Source organism: Pyricularia pennisetigena (assembly GCF_004337985.1).
Source record: "Pyricularia pennisetigena strain Br36 chromosome 4 map unlocalized Pyricularia_pennisetigena_Br36_Scf_6, whole genome shotgun sequence".
Taxonomy (NCBI): Eukaryota; Fungi; Ascomycota; class Sordariomycetes; order Magnaporthales; family Pyriculariaceae; genus Pyricularia; species Pyricularia pennisetigena.
Genome location: NW_021940918.1, coordinates 640,129 through 660,109, shown reverse-complemented (window position 1 = coordinate 660,109; position 19,981 = coordinate 640,129). Strand labels below are relative to the sequence as shown.

Genomic DNA, 19,981 nt, shown 5'->3' with positions numbered 1-19,981 from the left:
CTTCTCTTTACATTGTGTGAGCTCCACCCTGTAACTTTGTGCTATTTTCCAAGACTTGGTCTCTTGCGCTTTGCGGAGGTGGTAATAAATATTCCCGTCGGAAAACTTTGTTTGGCGGGAAAACGCCGGCATTTGGCGGCAAGCTATTTGCCGCAAGCCTGTCGGCAGTACTCATCAGCACCGTAACTCAACGAGAATGCAGGGTTAGGATTTTGCGGGCTACCTCTCGTTGCAGAATACAACCGCACGGTCCACCTGTATTCCAACCCAAACATTTTCTCGGCAGCTGCGATCCTTTGTTGGCCATCCATGCAGAGTATACGTCGTTCTAGCATGATGCTAGGATAACTTCCGCCTGTGTTGATTGTCGCCAGTAAATCCTCCCCTGAAATCTGCAACTTGCTTTTAATATACGAGAGGGTCTTGGCGTCGACTAGACCTTGAACATGGTTTTCACTTAGGTGCGGACGACATCCGGTTCTCCGGAAAACACGCATAAGCTTTTTCACAAGAGTCGGGTGCCGCCCCCTTCCCACAAAGGGATCATAGATGAATGCAGAAAGCGGCACCTGGATAATGCCAACAAGTTCCATTTCGGGTTGGCTAACAAACTAGTTTGGATACTACACGGCTTTCCATGGGCTTTATCGCAATTCGAATGCCACAATCCTGGATCAGACCAGAAACCTGTTTACTGGCAAGACCTGTCGCGTGCTTTTCTCAATCTCATGCGCGGCTCTCGGGCGCGGCCCAGCTAAGCTCTACGTACATATCGGCAGCGCGAAATATACGCTCTCACATTTGCATCTGTTCCAGAATTGCCCTGTTATTGGGGTCCTGATCGCTTATAAACACAGTGGGACCTTCATTTGAAATCCCTTCTGCCCTAAGCTCAATATCCAGGCATGAAGTATACAGCTGCGGTGATGCAACCTCGAATTCATCCGTAATCGTAGGCCAATCCCAGACCCAGTAAAGTGTGTAAATTCCTGATGTGGGCAGGTCACGCGGAAGCCGCACATCGGCTTGACACCAAAGATCTGCGCCTTGTGGGTCATTGGCAACCTTCCTCACGTGGTTTTGTCGCTTCACCGAAATATCGCCGTTGTTGATCTGATAGCATTGACCATCGTCAAAGGGACGTGTCGCGATGAGTCTTCCCTTATCCCGGCCCGCTGTCCACTTCCGATGAATGTCCAGAAGCTTGTGGTTGTCATCGGGTTCGTTTGTGCCATAGACATAGATTGTTCCACGGTTTTCTGGCTTGGGAGGACCATTACCTGGGAGTGAGACATGACCATTTTCTTGGTAGCGCAAAGCAACAAAGTCCCCAGGTGCAGCAGACAACATCGGGTACTTGGGGCTGTAGTTTCCTATTTTTTGAGACGGACTACATATCCCATCACTGTTGAGAATAACACCCTTTGATCGCCCGTTAGGAGGGAGGAGGTATGTATTGGCGTGGTCCACAAAGCCTGGGTCGTTTCTACCAAAATAACCACGCATATATCCTACAGGGCCGACAAGGGTGCCATTAAGCGCTATACGCATCACTTGTTCAACCCAAGAGTGACAGATTACGAGGCTTGTTAGCATATAGAGCGTGAATGTAGGCTGCATTTTGACGATTGCTACAGCTCTCTGTTGCGTAAAAGTCAAGTATTTATGTTCTATAAGCTTTGAGAGCCAGAGTCCGGGAACATGGCACTTTTTTCCACATTTCCGGCTCCCAGGTCAGTCCGAGTTTCGCAACCATGTCAACACTAAGAGAAATAATTGTGCATCAAGGCAAATTGATATTGTACAAGATGAATTCGTCTTTTACCGACTCATACCATAAAGTCCAAGCCCCAATCTATCACATCAGAATCCAAATCCTGGGTCTTTGGCAATTTGTCTGCAACCGGACTGTGATTCTCGTTTGAGAACATGGCAAAAAAGTTGAAATGGGTGTCTTCCAAAGTAGGCTGTTCAGGTTTTTCTGGCTTTTCTGGCTCTCGCTTTGCTGGATCTGACTCGGCTGGCTTTTCAAGAAAATCCATATCGGCCAGTAACTCCAGGGATGGGCTGTCGAAAGTTGCAGAATGGTCCGATTGATTTGTCGCGTCAAAGGCTTGGGAAATAGGGGTGTCTGAAATTGAACAAGACTCGCTTGTCATTTCTGCTGAAGGTGATTCGACCTTCTCTCCTCGGATCTTATCCATGATCCCTAGGTCGGATAGGACGCTGGTGCTGTCGTAGTAAAAGAATTTTCCGTTGTAAGTGCCTAGGATTGCAGTCTTGGCACCAGTCTTCTGGTTAAGTTGTCTTGCTTTGTTGACGAGTCCTGCCCGTCGCGTTGCGAAGCTTCTTTCTTTTATCTGCGATACGGTTCGAGCACGTGGCCGCATCGTGGTATGAATGTGTATGTATATGGGTTTAGTTGTGGGTAGCTCTAAGTATCGGATGCCAATCGACATTTCGGGCAAGCAGATACAAATAAATATCTAAAACGCGGCTACCGGTAGCCCACATCCAGGCTTTTGGGATGAGCGAGCGCGTCAAACTAACGCGCGGCTACTGGATGCATGAGAATCCTTGCCTGGTCACCTGCAACCACTTTAGCACTTGTCTACTTTTATCGTCTCCTTGCAGAAAACCACTTTAGCGCCGTATCCATTTTTGGATCATCCTTGCAGAAAACTAGCGCTTAGTACGTTTTTATTCCTCCCTGCAGTGCGGGATCGTCTAGCGCCCGTGGCGGGGATCGTGCCCTTAATCCGAGCGGGGTACAATTGTAGGCGAGTCTCACAAGTACAATTGTCCATTAACTCTCTAGATTACTGACAGTATCTCTACCGAACTATATAGCAAAACATTCGCAAACTACCCGAAACGAACAGCAAAAGAGCACTCACGCAGACCGTTTGTTCATTTCATCAGTCTTTTTGATCGTTTTCTGCCTAGCGTCACCCTGTTCTTGCAATCTCAGTTCAGAATCTCTGCCTTTCCTATGTTCTGGTCGATAATCTAACTCTACGAAGCGGATTGGATTATCTAATCTGCTTAGTTCGATTACAACCTTCCTTGCGGTGCCGGTAAAGCTAGAGTCCCCACATGCTAGATCATACGTTAGTCTTGGGCAAAATCGAACTTGGCACAGTGTGGTACTTACTCATAACGATGTGTTTGCCCGGTGATCGGGTAGCTTGGGAGATAGCGCCCCTGAAGAATCTCTCATCTTGACCTTTTTTGGAATAGTGACATTGCCAGTACTTGTCGATTTGGAAAGGGGCCTCGTTCGTTTCCTCGGATGGGTAAATGCACCAAAAGTGAAATATCTTCGATAGTTAGCTTGGAAGGATGGGTTATAGAGTTGTTACATACCGCTTGTGTGTCAATCTTCTGTAGATCACGAATTTGCACAGCTGCCCAGTCTTCCTGGCAATTATCCTCAAGTATCCAGATGAGGACTATTTTACGGGTTCGGTCACGGAAGATTCGATTCTTGTACCGAATCGCACCGTTATCATCAAAGCTCATCGGCTCTTTTTTCGCCAGAGTATCTGAATTGTGACGGTCGAGCAGGAACAGGGCAGATGAAAGAATACCCGCAATACCCATACCTTTGGCCGCCAATATTACTGATTCGTAGTTCCAAAGGTCGATGTTTCGTCCGTATGGGCCGTCCAGGCGCAAACCTTTTCCTATTTTGAAGCTGGAATGACTGAATACTCTTTCACTCTCCGACAAAAGGAAGCCAATTTCGTTGCCCCCGTCCAGCGATCTTGTTGAGTGCCACATGGCAAACATCGGGAAGCTACCTGTAAATCCCCTCGAAGGATATATATAGAAATAACAGCCAGGAAATGTTCTGATGGATCGAGAACATGAAACCTGTACGTAGGCTGCCCCCTTCTCTTGGCGCCGCGTATGAACAGCTGCAGAGGCCGCGAAAGCTATCCGGAAAAGCCAAAACAAGAGCCTTGAAATCCAAAGCGCGCCTCCCACAAAAGCGGGTATTCTACTCACAACCTGATTTTGGAGAAAGATGTGCCAAAAGATACTTGCAAGAAATGTTAAGACTAAAACGAAATGCAGCTTCAAAAACAACCAGTATCGGTATCGACGGACAATCCAAATAGAAGTCAAGAGGATCGCGATGGAGGAAGTTGCGACCTGTTTTGTCAGCGTGGTAATAGACAAAGGGGGCGGCAACTTACCAGGATTCCTGATATTTTCAGCTCATTACCACCAGATTGAATTGACATCCCCGCATGGACTAGGCCCTCCAGGATTGCAACTCCGCCAATCCAGTAATGGATGAGGTGATAGCTACCAGTGGAAACGCCAATCAGGTCGAAAAGCGGGTTAGGGTTACCCCCCAAAAACAGCGGTATTATGTTGATAGCCGAAACAACTGCCGACCGCTTTTCGAAGTCAGCGGCGCTCGAAACACGAAACGCCAGGACGAAAATATTACAGCCAATAAATCCAAAAATCAACAACAACTCGAGGCGCGTGATTCTAAAGGCTCCCTTTATTGCAAGAGGGTACTGTATCCAGCGTTCGAAGCTTGTCATCAAAATTTGGGACAGTCGTAGGGTTCTGAAAAGAATAATGATACACGGCCAGAAGCCCAGCAACCCCATGACAAGCACCGCATATAGTTCAATGATGTTCATTTTGGAATTTTTCTTCCATTAAAAAGGGTTAAGGTTGGGGTTGTTGCTCATTTTTGGTTTTAGATATAGCATATGGTTGCCCAGTATTCGGCAGGTTTTGCCCTGAGTCCAGGTTCGGGGAAACGATTTGCCAATGCCCGTTTCCTGGTTTACATGTGGTTCTATTGCTATTTATTTGATGCTGAGGCTCCTGTCGTTTCCATAGTATTTTAAAAGCTTCACATCTCATCACACTATTGATCTTTCTGTTTGTTAGACACGAATATGCCCGCAACAAGACAAAAAAAGAGACAGGACAAAGTCGGTAGAAACGAGGAAGAAGGGTCCCCCGGACAGCGAAAGTTGGCGCGTGCTGCTCGCGAAATCCGTCGCTTTTTCGAGACGGGGGATGCAGTCCTTGACCAAAACATAGTTCCGTTCATTAATCAACTGGCACCCGATGTAAATTTCACAGCAGACGAAGCCGAGCAGACGTCCCCCTATTCAATTGATTGGGTTGGAAACACGAAAAGATTCGCCAAAGCTGTCAAAAGCTTTCGAGCGCTAGCCAAGAAGGAAAAATACGACGTCCCTGAAGACAGTGGCTTGAATATAAAACATTTTCAGAAAGAGACAAGCGATGAAGAGGAGGAGGAGGAACCCACATCTGCGGAAAAGCAGCCAAAGTCGATAAAGAAGCAAAGGGGGAAAGATAAATTGCTGAATCCTGATAGCAGAGGTGAAGACGCGGAGGATTCCGCACCTGCGACTATGCCTAAGCAGACAAATGGGGAAAATAAACCAAAGGTTACAGAGGCATCTGATAATAATGATGGTGGAGAAAGGGCGTCGCACACACCTGCGAAAAGGCAGACCAAGGTGAATGGTAAATTGCCAACTCCTGATGTCAGAGATGAAGACGAGAAGGAGCCCGCACCTGCGAAAAATCTACCAAAAGCAATAAAGAAGTCAGATGATGTAGGGATATCTGATAGCGACGACGGAGAAGATGAAGAGCCCGCATCTACGAAAAAGCAGACAAAGGGGAAAAACAAGTTGCCAACTCCTGATAGCGAAGATGATGGAGAAGAGGAAGAGGCCGCACCTGCGGAAAAGCAGCCGACAAGGCAAAAGAAGGCTGTAAGCATAGAAGAGGATCTGGATATGAGAAAGGCTATGAACGAGGAGGATTCGTCCGCGGATGATTCCTCTGAGGAGCAAGACAATATTTGGCCACTTCTTTATCAAAAAGTCAATCCTCAAAGTTTGAATAGGCCTGGTTGGCGAGCACTTCAGCAGGACTGCGTGTTGCATGGCTGCGATTTCGCTGATGTGAAATTCAGGTTGGAGTTCCTACTCACCCACGAAAATTCCGAGGAAACTCCGAACGAACTCCTTCATTCTGCGCGCAAGTGGATTGGAACCTGTCCCCAAGCCCTGGAATATCTGGATAACGACTTCTACGGCGATCGAGAAATGTCAAAGCGATTTTCGGCTTATCGTTCGAAGCACAGACGCGTAGCCAGGATCGTTAGTTCTAGATCAACTAGTGCGGATCATGAGAAGCTTGATCGAGTTAGGTTAACTAGTGTGGATCCTGAGGCTGATCGACGCGAACTAGGTTTTATTGACAGAACAGTACCAGCTGACGGAAGCGACCAAATTACTTTGGAGGATGATCCTGATGACCCTGAAGCAGACAGTGTTACAGGCACAATTGTAATGTCTGTTAGTCATTTTTTGGGTGTCAAATTGGACAGCCTCAACGAAGAGTATCCTCATGCAGAAAGACATGTCCTGGTGAAGCAGTCAGACTGTACATCAAAAAGGTGCCCGCAATCCAAAATCACCAGAGCCTCTGACAAAGATTCACTTAAGAACCTAAAGCGGAGCGATATCTCAGTTGTCAATTTCGTTTCCGCCAAGGATGATAACAATGACAGATGGCCGCGAACATACGTTGTAGGCTACATCAAAAAGAAGAGAGATGAAGGATTGAGGGTATGGAGCAGGTCAATTTTTCGGAACAAGTTTGGCTCTACAGTCGATGATGAAATAAACGCCGCCCGAAGACAATGTGGGCAGCAGGAGATTTGCAAGCGTTAAGTTTTGTTGTTGCAAACTCACAGCAGTGGAAAATGCAATTGGAAAATTTGCTTCCACGGAGGATCTCAATGCCGATCAGGCTTCTTTTTGTTCTGTTTGTTCTGTTTGTTCTGTTTGTTCTGTTTGTTCTGTTTGTTCTGTTTGTTCTGTTTGTTCTGTTTGTTCTGTTTGTTCTGTTTGTTCTGGCACCCCTGGAGGGAAGGAGCAGACCTTTTCCTGGTTTCCTTCGAATTGCGGATAGGAACAATAAAGACGCCTTCATCGTATCCCCACTTTATTAAGTTCATCACGCTTAGGTTATTTCCGTAGGCTTTTTTATTATTTCCCTAAATTGCGATATTTGTGATGGCTTCCCCAAAATAATCAGGTTTATTTTTGTGGCCGGATCACCGTGTTGCTTCAGGAGCGGGGAAATTACTACCGGTAGGCTGAAAAAGCGGAGATAAACCCGACAATTTGGTATCACAATAAAGCGTTTGCATATAATTCAGCTTTGATAGGGTGGAACCAGCCCACCTATAATCTTTGCAATACAATTGGCCAAGATTCATTCATACCCCACACACCGTGAAAAGCTTAGGATTACATTGGCGCTAAAAACTGCGAGTCCAGCAGGTACGAAAAGGCATGTATCCACAGCAAAGTTGTTTCGGACTGCACACCTAAATAATAGGAAAATCCCCCACGACAAATATCGCATAAATCTTTGAGGTGAAGAATCAACCGAAAAACAGGCTATATACAATTGAAGACTCCTCAACGCGACTCGGATATTACAATAGTTGTAAATAGAGTTGTAACGGTTCGAGTTACTGTAACCAAACCTCGAGCGATGTCAGGGGCTGCAAGACGAGAAGCGGTGCTAACCTGAACAAAACCATTGCCGTCAGCGCTGGGGCTCACGGTATTGGATAAATTGGAGCGTGGGATGGATTGATCCTCGCTGGTAACCACAGAACTCGCGGGGCTTGCGGCTGTGGTTACAATTATGCTTGTGCTTGGCGTTGTGCTTGACGTTGTGCTTGTACTCGAAGTTGTGCCTCTGCCTGTATTTGTGGTCGAACCACCTTCCACAGAGTGAAAAGACGCCGACAATGTCGTGTTACCATTCTGGGACCACTTTTGACAAGAAATAGTCCCGTCTTGTGACTGGGGAGCTCGAAGGGTACCGCGTCCCTCCGAAACATTAGCGCGCATACACATATGTGCTGCCGCCCCGCACGTCCTACACAGCTTTTTTATTAGTGTAACGTAAGATAGAAAAGAGGCAAGGGATGAACGGGTCTGACCAGGTCACATATGCATCACCATTCGGCACACTGATGGGCACCTGGAAGCTGGCGTTTTCCGATCCAAAATGACAGGATCCTGAGTCATAAAAGTATGTGATTGGTGGAAAGGCAGGATCTACAAAGTAAATGGCCGCGCGGCAGTCTTTCCTGGCCGGGGTATGGTTGCTGTAAAATCTGCTTAGCATTGCTGCATTAGTGACGGAGGGAGGGGGGTTTAGTGCATGTACATGGTTTGTATTACGGATTTGCCAGCAACGAGCTGCAAAGGAGGGTCTGAAATACAAAGGCTAAAAGGCCCTCCGAACGCGCTGCTCAAAGGAATAAGAACAGTGAGAATAATCGAAAGCAGCATCTTGAGCTAGTGCTTACAACAAATCCGGAGGTTCGTTTGCTTGCATTTTCTTCAGGCGAAAAGGCGGTATTTGGCCGTTTTGTATCTTTGAACGACGCTGGACCCCGGATCCCGGCTTACGGTATCTTAGGTTCATCCAAGCCTGCAACCAGGCGCCATGTACCTAGTTTAGAGGGAAGTCTTGGCCTCACTGGCGGCTGTTACAGCAGAAGTTGCAATTGAACTAGTGTATCACCCTCAGTCCTGATTTATAATGCTGGCTGGTTGTACGGGTGCCAAAATGCTTTTTAGCCTAGACATTTGATGTGTAACGCCATGATCACCATTATCCAGCGGTGCAGTAGTTATCATTGGTCGCAAGTAGGCCTTGCTTAGCATCCTCACTTGATTCTATCGCATCTTAAATGCATGGTATTGCCGATTCAAAATCAATGTCGTCTCTGTGCAATCACGCCCTCCAGCACGTTAAACGACCGCGATACCGCACCCGCCTCTTGACAGGTCTATCCATGGTAGTGTTAACAACATGCTTGCTACTGTACAGTACTTCAATTTTGCAACGGCCCGGTTCACCGGACCATGGCTTCACCCGGCAAAAAGACCGCAACTGGGACGATGCTTCCACAAAATATGACTGGGTCAAGCCACACCAGGACCACCTTATTCCTCAGAGTATTTGGCAGATTATACTCCCGAGAGTCTGGGGTAAGAAGGATCAGGTAAAGCCAGTCACTTTGAAGGAGACGGCTACCTGGCTGGCCATGAACCCAGATTACACATAGTAAGTGCAGTCAGCTGGGGTATCTGTGCTACAAACTCATCAATTCCTAGGGCTTCAACTGAATATTTGTAGTATTCTAGTTGGTCCTGATGGCGGGAAAGACTTTGTCAACCGCTACTTTGGACATGACGAGGCCATCGTCTCAACTTTCAACTCCTTGCCTAACGTTGGCATGAAATCCGATCTACTTCGATACTTACTTCTCTATATTGAAGGTGGTGTCTATACAGACACAGACACTGTCGCGTTAAAGCCTATTGACGACTGGGTACCGAGACCGTTCCGCAACCATACCCGGCTGGTCGTTGGTCTTACTTCGACCAACGTGACGGAGGCAGATGGGCCGACATCGCTCATACAATCCAGTTCTGCCAATGGACCATAGCCGCCGCCCCTGGTCACTCTGTCTTCCCAATGATGATATCCCGAGTTGTTCAGTCTTGGGAGGATCTGAAGCAAAAGCACAATATCTCCAGCGAAAGCCCGTCTTGGAGACCGACGAGTTTTGAGGTTATGAATTCCACCGGCCCAGCAGCATGGACGGATGTGGTCTGGGAATATTTGCAAGAGACGGACAAGGGTTTAACAGACATGAGGGACCTTTCATCTCTAGGTACTCCGACGCTATTCCGCGACACACTCATTCTGCCGATCAATGGGTTCGGGATGGGGCAGCCACACTCAGGCAGTACCAATGACGGAAGCATTCCTGATGAGGCATTTGCAAGACACCTGTTCCGGGGTTCATGGAGAGAAAACCAGCGTTAGAGACTGCGGTCTTGGTTTGGTGCTGTGCCGATTTGCACTGGAAGCACACATTTGTGGCTTCCTCCAAAGACGATAACTCACGATTGATGAAGAAATTAAAGAAGTTCTATGTACCAAGATATGTTCCTGTGCTTCGTAAGAAGACGTAAAATAAACAGCAAAAAGACTGGTAAATATATTGCCTGCCGGACAGAGCCCATCGAAACAGTCCAGAGCTTAGTGGCAGGTCTGAGGCAAAGGTGGCGATCTAATCCTTGATCGTTCTGCTGTGGCCAAGGCCAGTGAATGCTCGAAGTCCCCGGGTAAGCGTGCATGTGCCACCTGTCTGGCCAACAAGACAGGCCTTGATGACGTTTCTGATGTCACTCATCGTCTCAGCTTGCGGGGTGATCATACGAAAGCGTCAACTTTGCCCCAGCAACATTAGCAGTATAAGGAATCAGTTTCCTTGTTCCGGCCCTCCTAGGCCATTCGAACCTTCAAAAAGGCGAAAACGTGCGAGGGAGACTGCTGGAGGACTCACATCTTTCTGGCGTGACACCTACGCTGTAATCGTTCTACTCGATAAATTCAGCAGACCAATGAGAGCCAATTTGTTGCGTGTCTCGGTCAGTGGCGCGCTTGTGCAGGCTCTTGGCGTGCATCTGCAGTGATCAGGACGAAAAGAACAGTGATAGGATTGATTGGAAGCCCCCGCTCTGTGTTGTTTCCATGGGATGTACGGTACCTCCGGACTCCACCCTGCCTTCTACTCGTAGAGCAAGTATCTGTGCTGCCATAAAGCGAACCGTTTCCCGACGCCTTATTACGGCGAAACTTAGCCTTAGACATACGTTTGTTGTCTCCTCTACCATGGCGCCCTGCCCTTACCGAATTGTTTATCCGGGTCCTAATAATGGGAAAGTGGCATTCAAACGCGATGAAATGCTCCCTGGCCACTTCATTCGATATGATGTCCAAAATGGAACAAAACAGCGATTGCCAGATTGGTGGCACCTGAGTGAAAGCATGAGTTTTACCGGTAAGCCTTTCTCTCCCGCCAGTCCAAAAAAATGCACAACACAATCTAACTGATAACAGCACAGGATGGCGTTATTTACAACCGTGGCGACTTTCTAGAAGTAGACACTGGTTCAGCGATTAACTCCATCGCCCTGCTTCTCGAAGTGCGCCAAAAGTATCTGCGGGTTTTTTTGGATGTATCGATCGAGCGACATGCTGGCAAAACCAAGAACGGAGTGTTCCGGACTTTATAAGTCAAATCATAGTACGCCACACAATGCTCCCGTAAGCCAGTGCAGTTAATGATGTAAAGAATAGTGGGTATTATCAACGCATCGTGGGTTGAATCAAAAGCGGTAGTCGTACCGAAACAGTCATCATACTACTGCTACAAGAGAGAAAGGTTGATTTACCTTGCGAAACATACGCCAACACCTTACCACGAAAAAGTAAAAGTGGTACGACTCATGCTAGACTCGAAAGGATGATCGCACACTCGAAAGGGAGCACATGATCTTGAGGAAAATGATGGCAGACGTTTACTACTCTTAGTTTTATGTGAAATGTTATCTCGGCCATATGAATGTGAGAAAGATCTCAGCGTAGATTCGCAATATAGAAATGGGTGAAGTCATTACTAGTCTTCTAGCTTCAGCTGTGGCAATGGGCTCTAGATCAATGAGTTCTGCGCAACTAACATCAGCCTGCGCGCTTGCGAAGAAGCGGGAGGCAAGATAATAAACGCGGATCCACATCGGAAATTTTGCAATCCGGTCGGGCAAAGCTTGCACTTACGTCCCACTACCTGTGCTGTGGCTCATTTGGTATTGTGGCTGGGATTGGAAGTATCTTTGGATGCGCCACGAGTGGATTGTGCCTTAGCTCGGGTTGGCGTGGTTGCAGGGTACCACGCGACTTGTACCTCCCGGTGTTAACGCACACCCCTGCCTGCACGAGGGCAAACATGAAAAATATCGCGTACTTGATGGCCTGCAAATGGGTATCAATCGACTGTTAGAAGTAGACTGATAAGTGTATGGAGATAATGGTCGTGTTTGATTGCAAACCTTCAACCCAGAAACCTTGAGAGTAAGAGTGCCGCCGGGCTTCAAAAGTTTTGGGTATGTACGTCGCTCCACGTCACTGCTGAGTGAAGTCGTTGAGGGACAAGCTGCATCTGGCAGATAGGAGAGTTGCGAACGAAGACCAATTGCTGTTTTTTTGCCATATTCGACATCCTGGAAAGCTTGGGCGACCAAGCAGCTGTCGCCACCTTGGTTCCCCTGACTGTGGTGATACAGTTCCCCGGTTCGGCGAAGGGGAAAGCTGTATTTCGCCGCCATTTCCTAACATATGCTCGATACTATCGACGGCCAAAATCACTCCCATCTAACAATCTTCTATAAAGAAATGGCGGGGCTGGGCCACTTAACGAAACCCGGTCCCTGTATAACAAACGGGTCACTGCAGGCTTTGTGCTAGCCTCGCTGACCTTGACTATTCTCCCTATTATAAAAGTCGTCCGTACCAGACAAAGGCTTCTATCCTGACGACAGCAAAATCAGTAAAACAAATCCGATGAGCAAGATTTCACCACATAAAAAGAAACCCTCAACCAAAATCATTTCGAAAATGGGCCGAAGCGGATATAACTGAGTTTGCCGAAACATAGACGGCGTTCACATCTCAATTAGGTACGAGTGTTTCTAGGCATCAGAAATGCCATTTTGAACAGTCGCTAACTTTTACCAGCAACAGGAGCTTGGAAGCGAGGGCAACGCTTCATTCTGAAATGTAGTACACCAGAATCCTGAGGATCTCCTTAGGGGTTGTGGGTGTATAAGTTTTGGCTTACAGTGGTCGACTAGAAGCAGTTCATGGGCTCTTTGTTCCTTAATCGCCGACTATGCTGCTGTTTTTATGGGTGTTTGCCGCCTGTGCTGGGCTTGTCTGGCAAGATTGGTCTTTGCCAAATGTGAATCTAACTTTGGCAAGCTTGGGGAAATACTGGAGGCCGGGTCAATGAAGAGCCCACCGGGAGAAAACTGTGGCCATGGCCGTGTTGTGTAGTTAGTAGACTTATCGAAATGGACATGTCAAGCCCCAGCCAGAGTATATATAGAACCACCACATTGTGAGGTTGTGCTAAGCTACTTGATATTAATCATCGCGAAGGTATTTATCGTCTTCGCACAAGCGCCTACGAGGAGAACGTCGTAGCTCGTACTATTGAAGCTACGAACGACGTGGGGAATCTTACGGGGGCAAATGGTTCGAGAATAACGGTGCCTTCACGAGGGATTAAAAGCATGTAGATGCGCAAGTAACCCCCATGTTTGGTCGTGGGACCTCTTTGTCAGCCTCTCAGAAACCTCAGACCACTGTTGCTAGCAAATCTATGCTAAATGGCTCTTCCTCAAGACACCACCGGTTGTACGGACCGCAAGACTTACGTCCCGGAACGAAAACGCCTTGCGGCAGTTGTGGGTGCTTCTGGTCCGGATTTAGACAAGATTAAGCGTTCTAGAGATGCTAGGCCAGATATTTGCTGTCAGCGCGTCATGTTGAGCTCTTACAAGACGGAAGATGCAAGCTCAACACTACTGTCGGTGTCAGGCTTATTCACACAATCCTCGGTCGCGACAGCGGGCCAGCCTACACGGAAAGGATCATGTCGTATTTCCGCCTTTGGGGTCGCAGGTTTGACGCCAATTTCGAAGAAAACCCCTGCAAAGATGTATATGACAAAGGAGACACGCCCTAGGCAAAACAAGAGCTAGGGGAGAGTAGCGTCTTGAAAAGTGTCTATGGCCCGCATACAGATCGGGACGTGTCTGGGGACAGAAGACTTTGGGAAGGACGTTAAATTACGTATGAAGTCAGCACAAAGAATTATTCCTACCTCAAGAACTAACCTGCCGTCACCAATGTAGCGTTCCTGGACGCTTCACGTGATTCGCATGCTCCTTGCAACATTAGCCTTGAGCTGGTGCTCGCCAAACCCGCCTCTTCATAGACGTTTCGCTACTCGGTCACTCTTGCCTGATTTGGGTCCAGTTCTCTTTCCCCTTCTGTAAACCATCGTATCTATAATAAAACCATGGCTGTGTGTGGGTAATTGGTAATGGAGCAAACGACAAGCGTGCAAAGAGAAGCGTGCGAGAGGGTGCCGTGGCGACTGCCAGCGGATTCACATCTCTGCAGTGTAATATCCAAGCTGCATCTTGGATGAGGGCTTTGTTCTATTGGCACGCGTTTACCTGCAGCCGGACGGAGGTGATAAAGAAGAATGATTGGAAGAGCTTTCACCTTATTTTCATTGACCCACTTCACTAATGAGACAATATTACCCGGTACCATGTGATGGTAAATCGATTGGAAGAAGCGTCTCCCTAGCATGTCTCAGAGCTTACCATGATGGTAAGTCATACCCTGGCCACACTATAGTTTAGGAGCATGAGTCACAACAAATTAGGTGACACCACAGAATAGCCTCCATTTGGAATATTTTTATCTGGCGAATCATAATTCCACTCTGTGCCTTGCTGCCCAGAGACTATTTGCCCCCATGGGTCTACAATCTATCGTTTCGCCCCAAAACCTTGTCATGGCCTAAGTGCTTGGTGTTTAGGGATTAAATGTTAACGGTCAGAGACTCCGGTCTAGAATGCTGATAAAATAGTTGCAATACGTTTATTCTTGATATTGACAGCCTGGAGTTTTGAGGCCAGATAAAGGGGGCACCGGGTAGCAAGTTTGTTGAGAGTGCATGCATCAACTTAAGCCGTGATGTTCCAGGGATAAGATGAGGGATTGAGCCGGTTGAGATCTCTACATCGTATAGTTCACCACCCCCTAGCACAACCTAAACGAGCAAATTTTATAGACGAAAGGCAAGTCGTGTCCAATTATTTTTAAAGATGAATTACAACAGCGACTGTACAACTGTGACATGAATTATAATTTCAGCTGGAGTGCGTAGTTTTGAGCACCACTAAAACCAAGCCTATCAAAGAAGACTGTCCTCCCTGGGACGTAACCCATTCTCGGCTACCCAGAAGCCCAAGCCTGTACTTCAGCTTGAACAGCTAGGAAATTGTGATTTCCTATGAGTTCGAAAAGCTTCCACATTTTGGTGTTTGATATTTGAATGACGTTGTAGGGTGTCTTTGCGACCAAAAGTTTTGCCGCAAGATTCACATAGGTGCCTGGGGGAGGCTGACTCTGTTGGTACGTTAGTCATCGTATAATTCAATCAAGACAAGAAGCAATCTTACGTGTTAAAAGACCCCTGTTCAAACCAGCTTTATTCGTAAATGTCTTTGAGCAAAAAGAGCAGGAGAGACTTTCGGTAACATCCTGCTGTAAAATTGGGCTTTTTGCGGTCTGAGGAGCAGTTGTAAACGTTTGCTGTCGGCTATGCGGGTATGGAAGGTGCTCGAAATGAGCTGTAATCTTTCAGTCGTGGGTCGAGAAGCATCAAGTTCTCAACATGTAGTGAATTGTATGCCCCAATGGCTTGGATTTGGAGCCCATTATGCTGGCCAGGGCCTATATTTCATTCCATGCAAAAGTGCACACAGTTAGTATTTTCGTGTGTGACAGGTGTACTATAACAGCTCACCGATGGATTCTGCCTCAAATGCTGCCGTCGCATCTGTTTGGGAGACATATTCTAGACTTGCATTTGTTTGAGCAGGCCAAGTGCTGTGGGTATAACCGATCTGTTATGATAGCGGAAGTTCATTTTGCTCCTGCCACAGACCATTATCGTACCCATACTGGGGCTCAGGGACTCCTCTTTCTTCCGTCATATCTTCTCTGCTGGTAGCTCAGCTCAAGAAATATTCCGCTGAGGCCTGAGTTTGACCGCGACAGTCCCTTTCCTGTAAGACACGCTGGCGCTTTATAGCCACGGTAAGTGTGTTCCAACAAAGGGAGTGGGCTCACAATCAGTCCAAGCCAGCAATTTATATTGAGCCGTACTGCGTAGCGCCACCGCAAGTCCATATGGTATCGACAAATTCCTACAACGGGTTCACAAAGACGCATCTACTAGCCATTATTACAATTTATTCAACACAAAAACCCTTGTTTGTTGTTTTGGGACGTCCGCCAGCACGCGTCGAAGATAGGCGACTGGAAGATTTGCCTTGAACCAGGTTTACGCGGCCTTGGCAACAGTTCTCAGATTGATTTAGCTGCGTATCCAGTCAACCCAGAAGGTGAAATGTAAATAAGGAGACCTTGACCAAGGAAGAAACTGTGTAATCCACCAAGTGCAGAAGTATTGTAGCGGCTGCGCCACTGAATCCACCACACCTTGCTCGCATTGCTCACCTGGCTTGCATACAGTCCCTCCGGCTATGACTAAGTCCAATTAGGCTGGGATCAGCAAATAGCGCATACTTGCATTCACAAATGACTGAGACCCAGAACAAAGAGGGCTTCCAAACTGCACATGTGGATGTAAAACACCACCGTGAAAAAGATACAAGCCCGTTCAGTCACGCCTTATGGTAGATTGTTTTCATCCTAATGTTGAATAGTGGTGTTGGTGGCCTGAAGCGCGTGGCGGCGAACGCGTTGTAAATCTTTCTCGATATTGCGTGGTCTTACGGTGGCCTTATGTATAAGATGGCGCAAGAGGTCGCCAATGCATGGACTGCTTCGAGCCGAGTATGTTTGTCGGAGGGTGGAACCTGAGAATATGCTCACATTACGCTTTGGATTTTCATTCGAGTGTAGGCTTGGGCCTTTGGAGGTTGAGAAAAACGGCGAAGTAGTCCGCCTTTTCAAGTTGTGCAGGAAATTTGGACCAAGGCTGAGTGAAACTTGCCCGAAAGGTGATTAAAGATCTTCAGTTATAACCAATAGTCTTTTTTCCAGGCATTGGCTGCTATCGAACTTACTAGCTCAACAAGCTCAGGTACGGTGTGGCAACGGAATGTTCGAATATCCATCTACATTCGGTAAAGCTATGAACCCTCTGTTGAGGCCGGTACAAGGAGCATGCAAGTTCCGTTGCCCATTGAGCACTGATTCCAGCTGTTTCTCCCTCACCCAGTAAAAGCAATCCGCAGTTCCATAAAAATTATACTGTATTCAAATATCGATCAGGTTTTCAATACCCGGGATACGAGCACGCGTACATCACACAGATAAACTGCTGCTACCTTGAAGCCCGTCTGCACTATTCTTTGCTGCAAACAGAACTATGATAGGCTTTTAGTCTCTTTCTTCGCCAGAAAATGCTCCATATCTGCTTCCTGGCGTGAGCTGATACTCGCCAGCTCCGTCTCTAAGGGACGTATTTCAAGGTCTGACACGTACTTGGCGGCCGGAAAAAACATCTTCGTGTCGCGATTGTACGTGATCCAACGGCCCTCCCCCTTTTTTTCGGCGTCTCCCAACGTCCCAATCTGGGCGATTTGGTACGCAAGCCACAGACACCTCTCACGACGCTGCTCTCCCATCGACGGCGTCTCAAACATCCTCTCATCTTCCTCCATGCTTTCCGTGACGGCGAAATATTCGCGCGGGCAAACAACCTCTGCCGGATCTGCCCACACAAGCCCGCGCATCGCCCAGTCCTCGGGGAGCGGCCTCCTCTCGGCCGTGCGGGGAAACTCGTTCTTTTCGTATCTCTCAGGGGCTTCAAAGCCCGCCGCAAAAGAGTTCAAGCACAAGCAGAGTAGATTCCAAGGAAAAGATGCCTCGAGATGCGACATTGCTGGCGTTATGGGCTTATCACCGCCTGGACCCTTCAAGCGAGCCATCGTAAGCAAAAACGTCAGCTTGACGATGGTGTAAGAAAGTATGTTCAAATCCCCTAGCCGTGAAAGGACAATCCTATCTGTGCTTTCCACAAGCTGAAGAACTTCTTTAAAATGTTTGGAGGGGTCGAGCACGTCCTCTTTAGCTTCCATGGTGGCAGATGGATCGTTTTCATCATCAGTGTTGGGCGATTTCTGCTTCTCTGGAGAAGCTGCTTGCGACTCGGCCGAAGTCGGCTCGTCTGTGAGTACGATTTTCGGCATAGGAGCTTCTTTTGTCGAAGCGTCAAATGCCTTCATGAGAACGTTGGCAGGTGAACCATAGCCGAAAAGTGCACAAAGATTAGTCACGGCGATTTGATATCCAGCCTCAAGCCAGCGGCGTGCGCCCTTGGCCACAGCCAGGTCGAGGTTGGAAATAAATTCTTTGCGCGCCTCTTCGAAATTTTCGGTGCCCTTGCCGGTGAAGAATGTCCCGTGACATCTGACCAACGCACGATCGACGGCGTGCAATTCACCGTATGAGCCAGCCATAATGGGTTCGAAAAGCGTGAGAATTGAGTCCCTGGCGATTTTAAAGGGAATGGGCACACATAAGCTCTTGGCGTAGTAAAAAAGCTGTGCTACAACGTTAGGTCTCGCTAAAATTGCTAGGTGGTGGTACAGGCGTCCGGTGGTGGGCGCCATGTCGCTAGCTCGTGAGTACCACTGGCGAGAAACGGCTCTCCAAACCTCTCTGACGTGTAAATCATCGTCTTCGATTGCCATTCTGATATACAATATTTAAATGATCAATTTCTCAAAGGAACAAAACACAAAAAAGGGCGCATTTACCTGTATCGCGAAAGGTCTCCCAAGTATTCTATCCACGTATATTCAAACGCTGGCACCGTTTCGTACAAGAGCGCCATCATTGAATACGAGGAATAGATGAATGTGAGCATGTACTCCAGTGAATCTGGCAAACGATGCCTCATCAGCTCCAAGCTTCAAGTGAAACAGAAGGTTAGTTTCGTCCGCCTTGTCAAAGCGTGGTAGAATTTTCACGCAGTCTTACAAACTGTGAATCCCATGTCGCCATATGCGTGCAGGCATTGCGTATTTAGTGGCAAGCCGTCGTAGCGCCGGGCTTGCTGAAGGATGCTGCGAGGCGAGAAGAAAATCGTGGTGCTCGTGTAACAGCGTTCGGTGCAAGGCAATCAGAGCTTGCCACTGATGGGTGTTTAGCTGGGGGGAAGCTGAATTGTTGTTGAGCGAGTTATGGGCATTGTCGATCTCTATGCATTTGTTCTCCACCATAGCAATACTAGATTGTAGCAGATTATTACAACACGAATACGTCAGCCTCCCTCCAGATAATTATCTCGAGTGGAATTAATAGGTGTGGAAATCCGCCCGTATCTTGTGCTCTGGTCCACGCCGGGCCAAGACTTACCCAGTATACATGCTTTTTACCTCAGCCACGAGCTGCTCCTGACCTATGGGACGCGTTTCTGGCTGCTTCACCAGCTTGTTGACATTGTCGGCTTCGCCAGCGGATTCGCTGTTTGTGGAAATTGCAGTGAAACTTGTAATCGAGCCTTTGCTTGCTCTGGCTTCTGACATTGTGCGCAAAAGATTTTTTCAACTGCAGTTTCAGACAAGATTGGGGGCAATAATAAGTCTAGGGACGCTAACCAAATTATACAAGTACAAAAGGTAGGGCGGCAGTTTGGTGGGCCTAACAGTTTCGATGCCAATGTGTGCCAGTTTGGAATTTTGGATCATTCAGGACATCTTACTTTGTTGAAACTTCCTCTTTATATATGTGGCCGCCGTTCTGGTTAGCCCAACTTAAGTTGTAAAAAAGGCAACCATTTGGATTTATGGAGATGGAGCCCCGCTAACGCCTGGTGTCAGCCCGAAAACTTTATGGGTTCGATAAGCGTAAGAGGCAGTCGTGTCCAATCAACCTACGGAAGTATGTTGAATGTGTGCTTGCTTTGTTTAGGATTTTACAGGATCATAATCTGCATCTCTATCCCACATGTGGAGCTACTTGTCACATCGATTTTGTGCTCACCAGCCCCGAGAAGCAAGTGTTGTTATTTCACCCGCATTTGTGGGCCCAAGAGTGGCCGAAGATGAAGCAATGATTTTGTGATTTGTGAGCCTTCGCTATATTCTACCCTCCGTCTTATGTTCCCCCAAAGGGAGATATACCCTGCCAAGTGGGAGACAAGCAAAAGGGACTGCAAACAGCTACCGCAACTAATTACAGT

At 47.6% G+C, this 19,981-nt stretch overlaps 8 protein-coding genes across 8 annotated transcripts; 4 read left to right on the top strand and 4 right to left on the bottom strand.

The window, feature by feature from the left end:
- Positions 1–143: 143 nt before the first annotated feature.
- PpBr36_05782 (uncharacterized protein) lies at positions 144–2,390 on the bottom strand (the record flags this gene model as incomplete). Its single annotated transcript, XM_029892931.1, has 3 exons — positions 144–528; positions 800–1,641; positions 1,836–2,390. The coding sequence occupies 3 exons, from the start codon at positions 2,388–2,390 to the stop codon at positions 144–146; spliced, it is 1,782 nt and encodes a 593-aa protein (XP_029746289.1).
- Positions 2,391–2,893: 503 nt separating this feature from the next.
- On the bottom strand, positions 2,894–4,664 carry PpBr36_05781 (uncharacterized protein; the record flags this gene model as incomplete). Its single annotated transcript, XM_029892930.1, has 3 exons — positions 2,894–3,099; positions 3,155–3,320; positions 4,203–4,664. The coding sequence occupies 3 exons, from the start codon at positions 4,662–4,664 to the stop codon at positions 2,894–2,896; spliced, it is 834 nt and encodes a 277-aa protein (XP_029746022.1).
- A 264-nt stretch (positions 4,665–4,928) lies between these two features.
- PpBr36_05780 (uncharacterized protein) lies at positions 4,929–6,749 on the top strand (the record flags this gene model as incomplete). Its single annotated transcript, XM_029892929.1, has 2 exons — positions 4,929–5,294; positions 5,763–6,749. The coding sequence occupies 2 exons, from the start codon at positions 4,929–4,931 to the stop codon at positions 6,747–6,749; spliced, it is 1,353 nt and encodes a 450-aa protein (XP_029746291.1).
- Positions 6,750–7,505: 756 nt separating this feature from the next.
- PpBr36_05779 (uncharacterized protein) lies at positions 7,506–8,226 on the bottom strand (the record flags this gene model as incomplete). The annotated part of the gene is made up of 2 exons (XM_029892928.1): positions 7,506–7,974; positions 8,039–8,226. 2 exons carry the CDS (start codon positions 8,224–8,226, stop codon positions 7,506–7,508), a joined length of 657 nt encoding a protein of 218 aa, XP_029745597.1.
- Positions 8,227–8,268: 42 nt separating this feature from the next.
- On the top strand, positions 8,269–9,942 carry PpBr36_05778 (uncharacterized protein; the record flags this gene model as incomplete). Its single annotated transcript, XM_029892927.1, has 4 exons — positions 8,269–8,370; positions 8,855–9,174; positions 9,247–9,539; positions 9,560–9,942. The coding sequence occupies 4 exons, from the start codon at positions 8,269–8,271 to the stop codon at positions 9,940–9,942; spliced, it is 1,098 nt and encodes a 365-aa protein (XP_029745598.1).
- An 852-nt stretch (positions 9,943–10,794) lies between these two features.
- Positions 10,795–11,198, top strand: PpBr36_05777 (uncharacterized protein; the record flags this gene model as incomplete). Its single annotated transcript, XM_029892926.1, has 2 exons — positions 10,795–10,963; positions 11,023–11,198. The coding sequence occupies 2 exons, from the start codon at positions 10,795–10,797 to the stop codon at positions 11,196–11,198; spliced, it is 345 nt and encodes a 114-aa protein (XP_029745593.1).
- A 1,552-nt stretch (positions 11,199–12,750) lies between these two features.
- On the top strand, positions 12,751–13,259 carry PpBr36_05776 (uncharacterized protein; the record flags this gene model as incomplete). The annotated part of the gene is made up of 2 exons (XM_029892925.1): positions 12,751–13,013; positions 13,142–13,259. Coding segments are annotated over 2 exons (381 nt in total), but the record flags the coding sequence as incomplete, so codon positions are not given.
- Positions 13,260–16,922: 3,663 nt separating this feature from the next.
- Positions 16,923–19,325, bottom strand: PpBr36_05774 (uncharacterized protein; the record flags this gene model as incomplete). The annotated part of the gene is made up of 5 exons (XM_029892924.1): positions 16,923–16,992; positions 17,161–18,489; positions 18,555–18,707; positions 18,778–19,026; positions 19,156–19,325. The coding sequence occupies 5 exons, from the start codon at positions 19,323–19,325 to the stop codon at positions 16,923–16,925; spliced, it is 1,971 nt and encodes a 656-aa protein (XP_029745596.1).
- Positions 19,326–19,981: the final 656 nt, after the last annotated feature.